General features: G+C 40.7%; 1 protein-coding gene across 2 annotated transcripts in view; it reads right to left on the minus strand.

The window, feature by feature from the left end:
- Positions 1-958: 958 nt before the first annotated feature.
- UBE3D (ubiquitin protein ligase E3D) overlaps positions 959-12,685 on the minus strand; it is a 341,867-nt gene continuing 330,140 nt past the window's right edge. For both annotated transcript variants that reach the window (XM_073626864.1, XM_073626863.1), the window contains one exon: positions 959-4,456. In XM_073626864.1, the coding sequence (XP_073482965.1) occupies positions 4,453-4,456 (4 nt within the window). In that variant the 3' untranslated portion in view covers positions 959-4,452. The remainder of the gene's footprint in view (positions 4,457-12,685) is intronic.

Here is a 12,685-nt window from a genome sequence, read left to right on the forward strand (position 1 = left end):
AACCAAGGCTTTAAAATTTTCAACGTAAGGTACGTGGAACATTTGGGATTCTATTTTCAAATTATCAGAATTATAATACTGAGAATGTTTACAGCTCTGAAGTTACAGAATGACTAAATTTAATCTTAAAGATGGTGCAAGCAAAATTAAGGGTTTCATTATTTTACTTCTACTTATATATAAATATATTTTTATGGTTCGTTTTATGCTTTCATGTGTTAACTCAGAGGTGCCTGCGTGTACCTTCTATAAAATATAACAACTGACAAGATTTACATGTAATATGTTAAAACTCCAATAAAAACTAATTGAAAGAAATGCAGGGGAAAAAGTCCCCGACCCTTTTCTAAGAATTGCACTGCACCAAAAACACCCTGTGTTTGCCAATGTACGGTTATCATTAAGAATTAACGTCACCCAGTGTGTTTGCTAAAAAGCAGAGCATTTGTTTGCGTGTCAGGAACAAATGTGATTTTGTGTGCGCACTGCGACACGGAGTAACATGAACCAAGCCTTAGACTGGGGTGCTCCAAGACTTAAAGTACTTTTCAAGGGCGTCCTGACTGGGAAAAGGTTAAGAAACACTGATCTAAAGAAGAAAAAAAAAACGTGGTTTCTTGCAATATGGCAGCCTAGATGTGATTAAAATACCATTTCCTTCAAGTTTGAAAGTCAAAATTGAATGCATTTCCTGTAATAGTAGTAGTCACAATTTTGGTAAGATAACGTTATATTTATAACAGGTTCCATTTGGCTTCAAATATATTTTTGCCTGCATGATTCTTCAAATATTGTACAGCATGTCTATCAGTGCATAAGAAATATATATAAGCTGTATGATGTACATCTTGATTTATGTGCATCTACATCAACACACAAAAAACAGCTAATGCAGCAGATCACATTACTAATCAAGCAATTAAATCCTTCATTACAGTCCAGAACACAGATGCGGTACTTTAGAAATGGTTTGCTTTATTTTACAAAATAAGATACACAGGCAATAATGCCAATAACATGGAAACAGCTTTGACACAATATTAAAGATGTCATAGAAACATGTAAGTGACAACTGCAGACATTTACATAATTTAAAGAGAAAATTGAAACTTTTTCAATCTCCACTTAGTTGGCTACAGCTTATTAAAAATTTGTCTTTCCTGGACTGACTGTCAGATGCTGGTATGAAACTTTTGTGTGTTTGTGGTAAAGGTTTTATTCCCTCTGTGGTTTCTTTTCCCACATATAAAAGCTCAATTAAAAAAATCTCTTTTTTGGCCAATATTTTTTTATGGAGCTCTTTTAGCAACATTTCACGAGACAGGCTGCACATCCCAGTCTGCATTTTATGAATGGTACAGAGAATGCAGGCCACAGTGTGGAGTTCAGTAGATAGCAGTATCCTCTCAGTTTTAATAGGGCTCTTAGTGACATTAAATATTTATGAAAAAGTAGGGCTTTTACCATTTAAATGTCCCTTTATATGGAAAAATAAGTATTTTACACATAAATATTTTTGTTTGTGAATTGAACATGTTTAAGGGTAAATTAGCAGGAGATAAAATAAGGAAGAGAGTTAAAATAATTCACCCATCTTAATGAGTACAGCCAAAAGTCTAACCTCTGTTAGATGGCTTAATCAGTAAGCTGTTACAAGGATGATATGGAAATTGTACTGACCAATATGGCTACTTTCAAACCGGGGCGGTGGGGAGTCAACGGTAAAGTGCCGCTAGATTTATTTTCAATTCCTATATGTACACTGTTTTATAGGTCATTCACTCCAAGCACTAATGGAACATCCGGTAATGCATGTTCTGTGCATTGGTGCCATTTATTGGGAATGGCATCTCCTTTCACGTACAAAACCAGTGTACACTGCAGCACAATATACGCCGTTCTGCATGCTGCGCTGCAAAAAACTGCAGCCAGTTACTATGCAAACATCTTATCACCATTTTAAGCTTATTTCAGAGGAAAGATAATGCGTACAGTACAAAAGTGTGACAAGTTATAAGTGACATCATTAGAAGTGGGGTGTAACATTATTTGTGTCTCTTAGGTATGGTATGAATGTGTTAAATGCACAAAATATAACTGGCTATTAACATTTCTAACTTAAAAAAAAATAAGTTTTTTTGATCCAGGAAATGGCCAATTGCCTTAGAGCAGTGGTTCTCAACTCCTGTCCTCAGGCCGGATTTTAAGTATTACCTTGGGGAGATGCAGACTAGAATACTGCAATCACTGAACAGCAAATTATATCACCTGTGATGTATTTCAGTTATCTTGCAAACCTGAGCTGTTAGTGCCGGTTCACACAAGGGCGACTTGTCAGGCGACCTAGCCGCCTGACAAGTCGCCTCCCGTTCTGTACAATGGAACCATTCTAATAGGAGCGATGCAAGTCGCTCCGACTTAGAAAAAGGTTCCTGTACTACTTTGGGGGCGACTTGCATAGACTTCTATACAGAAGTAGTTTTGCAAGTCGCCATGGCAGTCGTGTGCAGGTCGTGCCGCCCCTGTGTGAACCGGGGCTTAGTGGGTCCCGAGGACAGGAGTTGAGAACCACTGCCTTAGAGAACCAGGAAGGAATATATGGAAGGAGTAAATTGGACCATGGCTTATGTCTTTTTTGCCTTCCTCTGGATTAACAGTAGGTATAGGGCTCTGTTATGGCACGTTTTCAATTTAGTCATTTATTCTTTCATTTTGTCGATGGACTTGTGTCTTTTTTTCAACATAACCATTTGAAACTATGAAAATTTAGAGAGCAGGCTAAGGCTTCATGTACACTGGCAGCTCCTAAACTTAAATTTAGGAGCTTTTGCCAAAGCTTCTAAACTCAACTCCATAAAAGCCTATGTTTGTATGTACACATAGGCTTTTAGCAGAGTTTAGGAACTGCCATGTTTAGGTGAGGTTAAACCTCCCTCTCCTGAAGGATCACGTTCAGGATAGGAACTTTTTGACCACCGGTCGCAGGAAAAAGCAAAGCACAGCTAAAATGTGGTTTACGTTTTTACCACATTTTGCATTTTCCCATGGCCGCGGTCAGGGTAGGGTAGTGTAGGCCAAGAAGGGAACACTAGCCCTCAGCACATAACACAGAAGTATAATCTAAAAATACACGCAGAATGAAAAATCCCCTGTATTAGGCAAGAACATTTCTGAGATGCGCACCCCGAACTAGATTCAAGGCAATGACATCAAGCATGATAGTAAATATCAGGTTAAGACCTACATCCCTATCGAGACCTGTATGGTGCCATGGAAATGTACACAATTATCTGACCATTCACAACCATGCAGAATCATTGTAACTTACCAATGTGTCATAATACTAGATTTCACCAGTGTGTGTCATATGTAATTACCATTCAAAATCCTCTTTAAAGAACTCACACACAGGCATTTATTACGTGAATGTTTTCAAACACTGTCTTTTTCTGTGTTGAATTGCATTTCCACACATTTAGAAAAACAAACTTGTAAAGCAATTTAAATTGGGTAAATACAGCTGACCGTTAAGGTACATAAACAGTATATTAAAATGCATGTTCAAACAAGCAGAAAGTTCAAACCACTATGTTTGATCTACTGCAGCCCTAAACTTTACTGATGTCCCCTTCCATTTCCTCATGTTGGAGACAAGGTAAACCGGAAGCTCAGAATGCTTGCAAAGCAATGCCATTGGCTTTAGTGACTAATCAGCAGAAGATGGTCCCTGGCAGTATTGAAGGTGTAGATAATAAAATTAAATGTACGAGCTAACAGCTAGTAAAGTTATCTCAGTTTACATGTCTAGGTCTCACACAGCTTCTTATTAATCTGATTTTGCATTTGACTCACATGTGTTAGTCATAGTAAGTATGATTAGGTAGGTATGTACTGTACTGTACTGTATGTAATAAAGACATAATCAGCCAAAACAGGCTTGCCTGGATCTGCATTACTTTAAGTATTAGAGAACTACAAACTGCTCTTTGAAATATCTGCACCTAGAAAAGTAAAAGCAGAAGTAGAGAATGCAGAGAATGTTGGATAAAGAGAAAATTCATCCATTAGCATGGTATAGACTCTACATCTCTTGCAATAGCAGACCACTATAATTATAATGACACTTAGGTGATTTTAGGGACATTCTACAACCTGGAGCTTATCGTTAGGAATGTCTATGTATGATCTAACCAGGCTTGGGAATTTGATAATGGGATCCCTGCAGAATTATGGATCACATTTCTTTTTAAAGGTTATCTATTATTCTCCAGAGAATTCTGGCCAAAAAATAGAACTCTCATGTATGCCCGAGATGACAGCCTCTCATCTGTGTTTCCAATAATATGACAGCTGCCATTTGTCTTCTTGGTCATTTACATTCATTCTTTTTACCACATTTAATTGTAATGAACATGGGACATTTCTGACTCGTTGCTCATATCTTCAAGTAAGCTACCTGCAAAAAAAAAAAAAAAAGAGAAACACAATCAACAGGGCAAATAGTAAATACATTTTATATATTAACCACTTGCTTACTGGGCACTTATACTTCATGCCCAGGCCATTTTTCCAGCTTTCAGAGCTATCCCACTTTGAATGACAATTGCATGGTCATGCAACACTGTACTCATATGAAATATTTATTATTTTTATGAGACACATAGAGCTTTCTTTCAGTGGTATTTAATCACCACTGTTTTTTTTATTTTTTTGCTACACATACAAAAAACGCTGATGAGGCTGCACTGATGATCAGTGCCCTGATTACTTGAGTATATGTCCCCCATCAGGATTGCCGGTTACTGGCTCTCCTCTCCTCATGCTGTGACAGCGCGTGAGGCAAGAAGACCCAATAACTGACAACTGTTTAAAATTGTGATCAGCTTTGATTGGATATAGTTGATCAGGTGGTAAAAGCCCTTTACCATGATCACAGAACGTGCTGAATGACGGTCCAGGGGGAGTGCATCTAATAAATACGGCAAGGGTCTGTATAGCTCAGAGGTGGAAGTGTACTGAGCCCCCCTCGCTTGATCAATGGTTCTCGGTAATCAAAGAGATCCACCTGATGGAGCAGCTCACCACAACTATGAAGTGAAAGGAGGAACAGCAGCTGAAGGCCTGGTTCTATTGGGCCACTTTTTTTTATTTTATTTCCAAGACTACCGCAATCCTTTAACCAGTTGCTGACTGCCTCACGACGATATACGTCGGCAGAATGGCATGGGCAGGCAAAGTAACGTACAGGTACGTTACTTGCCTCCCGCGGGCAGGGGGTCCAATCGGACCCCCCCCCGGTGTCCGAGGCGGTCGGCATTTCTACCCCGGCGATCGGAGGTGAGGGGGAGGCCATCCATTCGTGGCCACCCCCTCGTGATCACTCCCGGCCAATTAAATCATTCCTCTGCCTCTGTAATGTAAACAGAGGCAGAGGAAGTGATGTCATCTCTCCTCGAGTTGGTCTTTTTGTTCCGGGGCCGACGAGAGAAGACATCAATGTGAGTTGCACCAACACTACACTTTAAGTAGAACACACTAGGCACACTTTTCACGCCCCATCACCCCCCTGTCACAGTGACACAAATAGCAGTTTTTTTTTTTTGCATTGGTGTCAGTTTGTGACAGTTATAAGTGGTAGGGCAGTTAGTATTAGCCCCTTTAGGTCTAGGACACCCCCCTACCCCCCCCCAATAAAGGTTAACCCCTTGATCACCCCCCCGTCGCCAGTGTCACTAAGCGATCGTTTTTCTGGTTGCTGTATTAGTGTCACTGGTGACACTAGTTAGGGAGGTAAGTATATAGGTTCGCCGTCAGTGATTTATAGCGACAGGGACCCCCATATACTACCTAATAAAGGTTTTAACCCCCTGATTGCCCCCTAGTTAACCCTTTCACCAGCGATCACCGTATAACTGTTACGGGTGACGCTGGTTAGTTTGTTTATTATAGTTTTAGGGCACCCGCCATTTATTACCTAATAAAGGTTTAACCCCCTATTTGCCCGACGGTGATATAAGTTACATTTTTAGGGTCAGATAAGGTCTGCGTCGCCCCAGGCAGCGTCAGGTTAGCGCCAGTACCGCTAACACCCACGCACGCAGCATAAACCTCCCTTAGTGCTATAGTATCTGAACTGATCAATATCTGATCCGATCTATACTAGCATCCCCAGCAGTTTAGGGTTCCCATAAACGCAGTGTTAGCGGGATCAGCCCAGATACCTGCTAGCACCTGCGTTTTGTCCCTCGGCTCAGCCCTGCCCAGCCCACCCAGTGCAGTATCCATCGATCACTGTCACTTACAAAACACTAAGCACACATAACTGCAGCGTTCGCAGAGTCAGGCCTGATCCCTGCGATCGCTAACAGTTTTTGTTGGTAGCGTTTTGATACAGTCGCTAACAGTCAGGAGCTTTTTTGCCTGTGAGTCTCACTAGTGTACCCCTAAATTTAGAGCAAAAATGGCAAATCGAAGTTACACTAGTGAAGAGGCCTACATGTTTTTGAGCATGACAGATAGTGAAGAGGAAGTCACTCATCTGTCAGATTCAGGCTCAGAATACAATCCTGTAGAGGACAGCGGCTCCATGACAGATAGCTCTGACAACGGAGTTGTAGTCCCTGCCAAGGTCAGGCGTACCAGACCCGAACTTCTTCTTCTGTCCTTGAAGTGCAAGAACTGCAGGGCTCTCGTATGGAGCAGAGCAGTACTAGCGCCGCTATTCCTTCTGGTGAACTGGCAAGCACCAGCGGCCTAGTACACCCTGGTCGTACATCCAGCACTGCAGTAACACTTGGTGACGTGGCGAGTCCCATAAGTGCAGTTCAAGCTGGCGAGGTGGCAAGCACAAGTAGTGTCCCGCTGCCACCAAGAAGACAAACACAGGCCCGTCATGCCCATAGTGCCCTTCCTGCTGCATTCGCCAATCCGAATTGGGAACCCACCACTTCTGCAGCACTCGTACTTCCCCCATTCACTGGCCAACCCGGCATTCAGGTGGAAACAGCTGATTTTACGCCACTGGATTTTTATTCGCTGTTTTTCACCGAAGATCTCTATAGATCTATTGTGGACCAATACGCTGGTCAACACATCGCCACTATTCCCCAGTCCTCCCTTGCCAGAGATTGGAGACAAATTACGGTCTCCGAATTTAAGATCTTTCTGGGCCTTTCCCTCAACATGTTCATAACTAAAAAGAGTGAGTTGCGGTCATATTGGTCCACTGACCCAATTCACCATATGCCCTTGTTCTCTGCCTCCATGACCAGGGCACGATACGAGCAGATTTTGCTGTTCATGCACTTCAACAACAATGAACTCTGTTGTCCTCGTGGAGACCCTGAATACGATCGGCTCTACAAAATTCGGCCCCTCGTAAACCACTTCAACCAACGTTTTGCAGACTTGTTTACTCCCCATCAAGTTGTCTGCGTTGATGAGTCCCTGATTAAGTTTTCTGGCCGCTTTGTCATTCAAATAGTACCTTCCCAGCAAGCGTGCCAGATATGGGGTCAAGATGTATAAGCTCTGTGACAGGGCCACAGGCTATACATGTAGTTTTATGGTTTACGAGGGCAAAGATAGCCACGTAGAGCCGACAAACTGCCCTGACTACATAGGAAGCGCTGGCAAGATTGTGTGGGACTTGGTGTCATCCTTATTCGGAAAGGGGTACCACTTGTACGTGGACAATTATTACACGAGCGTGCCACTTTTTAGTCACCTTTCTGATCAACAGATTGGAGCATGTGGCACCGTGCAACCTAATTGCCGGGGCTTTCCCTAGCGGCTTGTAGATTCCCGTCTTAGGCTGGGGGAGAGAACCTGCTTGCAGTGTAATAACTTGCTCGCTCTGAAGTGGTGGGATAATAAGAATGTTTTCGTTCTTACCTCCCTTCATGCAGACACGACGGTCCAAATTACTACGGCTACTGGTGTTGTGGAGAAACCCCTCTGTGTCCACGAATATATAACCAAAATATGGGAGGGGTGGACCTCAACGACCAGTTGTTGGCGCCGTACCTAGTTGCCGTAAGGCCAGACGCTGGTACAATAAAAGGGTCTGTTTATTTATTTCATTTGGCTTTGCTGAACGCTCATGTGCTATACAGAGCTTCAGGATGGACTGGATCCTTCCTTAAATTCCAGGAAGAGATCGTCAGAGCCCTTCTGTTTCCAGACGGTGCTCCACCTCACCTTCCCCAACCAAATGCAGTAAGCCGGCTGCATGAGAGGCATTTTCCTTATGTCCTCCCGAGTACCCCTACCCAACAAGTCCCCCAAAGAAGATGTCGTGTCTGCAGCAAGCGCGGATATAGGCGTGACACCCGGTATTATTGTCCCTCCTGTCCTGACAATCCTGGTCTATGCATTGGTGAATGTTTTCAACGCTACCATACACTAGTTGAGTATTAGCGTAGGGTACAGAACTGCACAGACTAGGACACACTTTCACAGGGTCTCCCAAGATGCCATCGCATTTTGAGAGACCCAAACCTGGTACCAGTTACAAAAGTTAAAGTTATTAAAAAAAGTGTAAAATAAATAAATAAATTAATAAAAACACACACAAAAAAAAAAATAGTTGTCGTTTTATTGTTCTCTCTCTCTCTCCAGAGCGGCCAGAGCCTCGTGTGAGGGTCAGCAGGACAGGAGCAAGGCAAGCCGGGAGCAGGACTGTCAGTGCTGCTTGGACTTGAGTCGAGTGAAGGGACCACCTAGCGTAGAGAGAAACTGTCACTCTGACTCAGGAGGAGACGTATCATATCTGGCAATATCTGTGAGAACAACTCCTAGATAGGAGTTTAGCATCTCCCGCATCCAGGTTCCTTTTTATGGAGGCTAGTGGTCCAGTCACGGTCTAAGGAGCGGTTTAGCGGTGTCCCCATCTCAAGAAAAGGCCCCGACCGGGTTAAGGTCACAAGCTTTCTTAAGCTTGCCAGTTGGTAAGCGCGTATTTTACTCATATCACAGTGGTGCGGTGAAGGTTATCCAGTCTCATTTGTCAATTAATTCTGGAAGAGACCCAAGCTGGGGTTCCTCATCCGTTTCACCTTGAAGATTGTCACTGTTAGAACTGTATTGATTTGATTGATCACATTATGGACTTTATGCATTATTTAACACTATTGTGACATTTATCACAATTTGGTTTACAGCGCTGCTTCTTTTATTTATTTATGGTAACCTGTAAAGGCTTTTAAATATTTATTTAGTTTGTCGCCACTGCACGTTTGTGCGCAATTTTAAAGCATGTCATGTTTGGTATCCATGTACTCGGCCTAAGATCATCTTTTTTATTTCATCAAACATTTGGACAATATAGTGTGTTTTAGTGCATTAAAATTTAAAAAAAGTGTGTTTTTCCCAAAAAAATACGTTTGAAAAATTGCTGCGCAAATACTGTGCGATAAAAAAATAATTAAACACCCACCATTTTAATCTGTAGGGCATTTGCTTTAAAAAAATATATAATGTTTGGGGGTTCAAAGTAATTTTCTTGCAAAAAAAAAAAAAATTTTCATGTAAACAAAAAGTGTCAGAAAGGGCTTTAGGTCTTCAAGTGGTTAGAAGAGTGGGTGATGTGTGACATAAGCTTCTAAATGTTGTGCATAAAATGCCAGGACAGTTCAAACCCCCACCCCCCCCCAAATGACCCCATTTTGGAAAGTAGACACCCCAAGCCATTTGCTGAGAGGCATGTTGAGTCCATGGAATATTTTATATTGTGACACAAGTTGCGGGAAAAAGACAATTTTTTTTTTTTTTAACAAAGTTGTCAATAAATGATATATTGCTCAAACATGCCATGGGAATATGTGTAATTACACCCCAAAATACATTCTGTTGCTTCTCCTGAGAACGGGGATACCACATGTGTGAGACTTTTTGGGAGCCTAGCCGCGTACGGGACCCCGAAAACCAAGCACCGCCTTAAGGCTTTCTAAGGGCTTAAATTTTTGATTTCACTCTTCACTGCCTATCACAGATTCAGAGTTTTTGTCACTTTCCCGCAACTTGTGTCAAAATATAAAATATATTTAATAATATATAAATAAAATATATTATTTTATATAATATAAATAAAAATATAAATATAATAATATTCCATGGACTCAACATGCCTCTCAGCAAATAGCTTGGGGTGTCTACTTTCCAAAACAGGGTCAAAATTTTCGGTCTTTTTCCGTTTATAGTGCAAAAAATAAAAACCCCAGAGGTGATCAAATACCATCAAAAGAAAGCTCTATTTGTGGGAAGAAAAGGACGCAAATTTTGTTTGGGTACAGCATTGCATGACCACACAATTAGCAGTTAAAGCGACGCAGTGCCAAATTGTAAAAAGTGCTCTGGTCAGGAAGGGAGTAAATCCTTCCGGGGCTGAAGTGTTTAACCTCCGTTCACACCGGTGCGACTTGTCATGCGATTTGACAGGTCCAAAGCGCATGACAAGTCGCACCCTATTGTCGGCAATGGAACTATCAAATCTGTGCGACTTTATGTTGCCGCACCGATTTGAAAAAAAGGTTACTGCACAATTTTTTGCCATTTCAAGTGCGACTTTCATAGACGTGTGCATAAGTCGCACAAGTGTAAGCCACATCACACCTGAAATCGCACTGACTTGCACCTTTGAAATCACTTGACGTCACACGGTTTCAAAGTTGTGTGAAAAGGGGCTTATCTGTGTAAATAATTTATTGACTGATAAAAATATGCACACCTCAAAATTCCTCCCTAGATTGCGTTGTATTTTTGCTTCATGAAAATTTTGGGATGGGGTGTATGGAATTTAAACTTTACAGGAACAAAATATATGTAATAGAAAATTTGGATCTGATCAGGAAATAGACTAATTATTATATTTGGAAATTAGGATGGACAATTTGTGTGGTGAAGCATGGGAGGGACTCATGTCACAATATCAGTAATCTTTTATAGTGAATACTAACAAAGGTTCTGACCTTATTTAAATGAAAACATTACTTGTTCGGAAATCTAAACTTTTTGACATATCAAATATTAAAAAAAAAAAAAAAAAAAAGATACCAGTACAAACTTATATCCTAATATTGCCAATCGAAATGCAGAAATTAAGACAAAATGGGAAGCAAATTTACACAAATGTACACGTAACATGATGGAGATCCTAAATGGACAATGTAAAAAAAGAAATCTTTGATCTCTAGATAATGAAATACAAATGTTATATTAAAACACGTCTGTCTCTGTACTTCTCCAGGTTTTTGCACGTAAAGAAAAAGAATTGACAGAATATTTAGAAAGAAAATAGCTGATTAAGGATGTAATATATAAAAAAATATTATAAGTAAGGGAGAAATAGAAAGACCTTTGTCAATGGATAGGCCTACAAATGGAATCAAACACAGATGACCACTGAATAAGAGGCAATTTAAAGAGGGACGTGGGATTAATGAATGTTAATGGAAAAGAATTTTACACTTCTTCTCTTTCTTCTTGCTACTCTCTTGGTCATTAAAAATAATGATTAGCAGGAATCATCACTCCAAATCTAGACAAAAATGCACAACTGTTAATGATGGGTATGAAAGCATGATTGTAAAAAAACAAAAACAAAAAAAAAATAAAACTTATGAGCATGGGGCGCACTGTATACACAGGAGAGTATAGGGCATGAAAGGTGGAACACTGGTTTACAGATCTCTGGAGCAGTTGCTTGCATTTCTCACACTAGCACAGATGTAGCATCAAGCTTGAACACACATGGCACAAAGAATCACACATACTGTAGCCATCCCAAAGGGCTTTTTAGGCAATCCAACGTGTCCACAACACAAAAACCAGAAGACAATGGATCAATATATAAAGAAGACCCCAAAAGACATTTGAAATTTGATATAATCATCTCATCAACGTATACCCTTTCCTCTGAGTAAAATGAAATGTTTATGTTTATTTTAGATTAGGGTTACCTTTTTTGCTCAGATCAAAGTTTAATAACCATTTTATTTTTTAAGGATGCACAAATTTTTTTGTACATTGTGTTCAATAAGAAACACATCTAATGCCGCGTACACACGAGAGGAATTTCCGACAGAGCTTTTCATCGTATATTCCAACCCTGTGTATGCCCCATCAGACTTTATCTGTCGAAAATTCAGATGGTCTTAGAAAGAGAACATGTTCTATATTTTTCCGACGGAACAAATTACTATCGGAAAAAACGTTCATCTGTTTGCTGTTCCGACGCACCAAAAACAACGCATGCTCTGAAGCAAGTAGGAGACGGAAGCTATTGGCTACTGGCTATTGAACTTCCATTCTTTAGTCCCGTCGTACGTGTTGTACGTCATCACGTTCTGGACGGTCGGAATTTGGTGTGACCGTGTGTATGCAAGACAGCTTGAGCGGAATTCCGTCGTAAAAACCTTCAGAGTTTATTCCGATGGCAAAATCGGTCGTGTGTACAGGGCATAAAAGTTTTTCAATTTTTTTACACTCCCCGCTGACACCACCAACTTTAGAAGGGAGTTAGGCTCCATTCACACTTGTGCTACTTTGAAATCGGTGTTATTTCCATTGCGACTTGACAGGAGTTTGATGCTTTTTTGATGCGAATTTGGATGAGTGCCGCTTACTTGTGCAAAAATAAAAAATTTGCTAGATTTTTTAAAAATTTTCTATCGAATTCCAAATTTTC

The sequence above is a fragment of the Aquarana catesbeiana genome, linkage group LG04, assembly GCF_042186555.1.
Source record: "Aquarana catesbeiana isolate 2022-GZ linkage group LG04, ASM4218655v1, whole genome shotgun sequence".
NCBI lineage: Eukaryota > Metazoa > Chordata > Amphibia > Anura > Ranidae > Aquarana > Aquarana catesbeiana.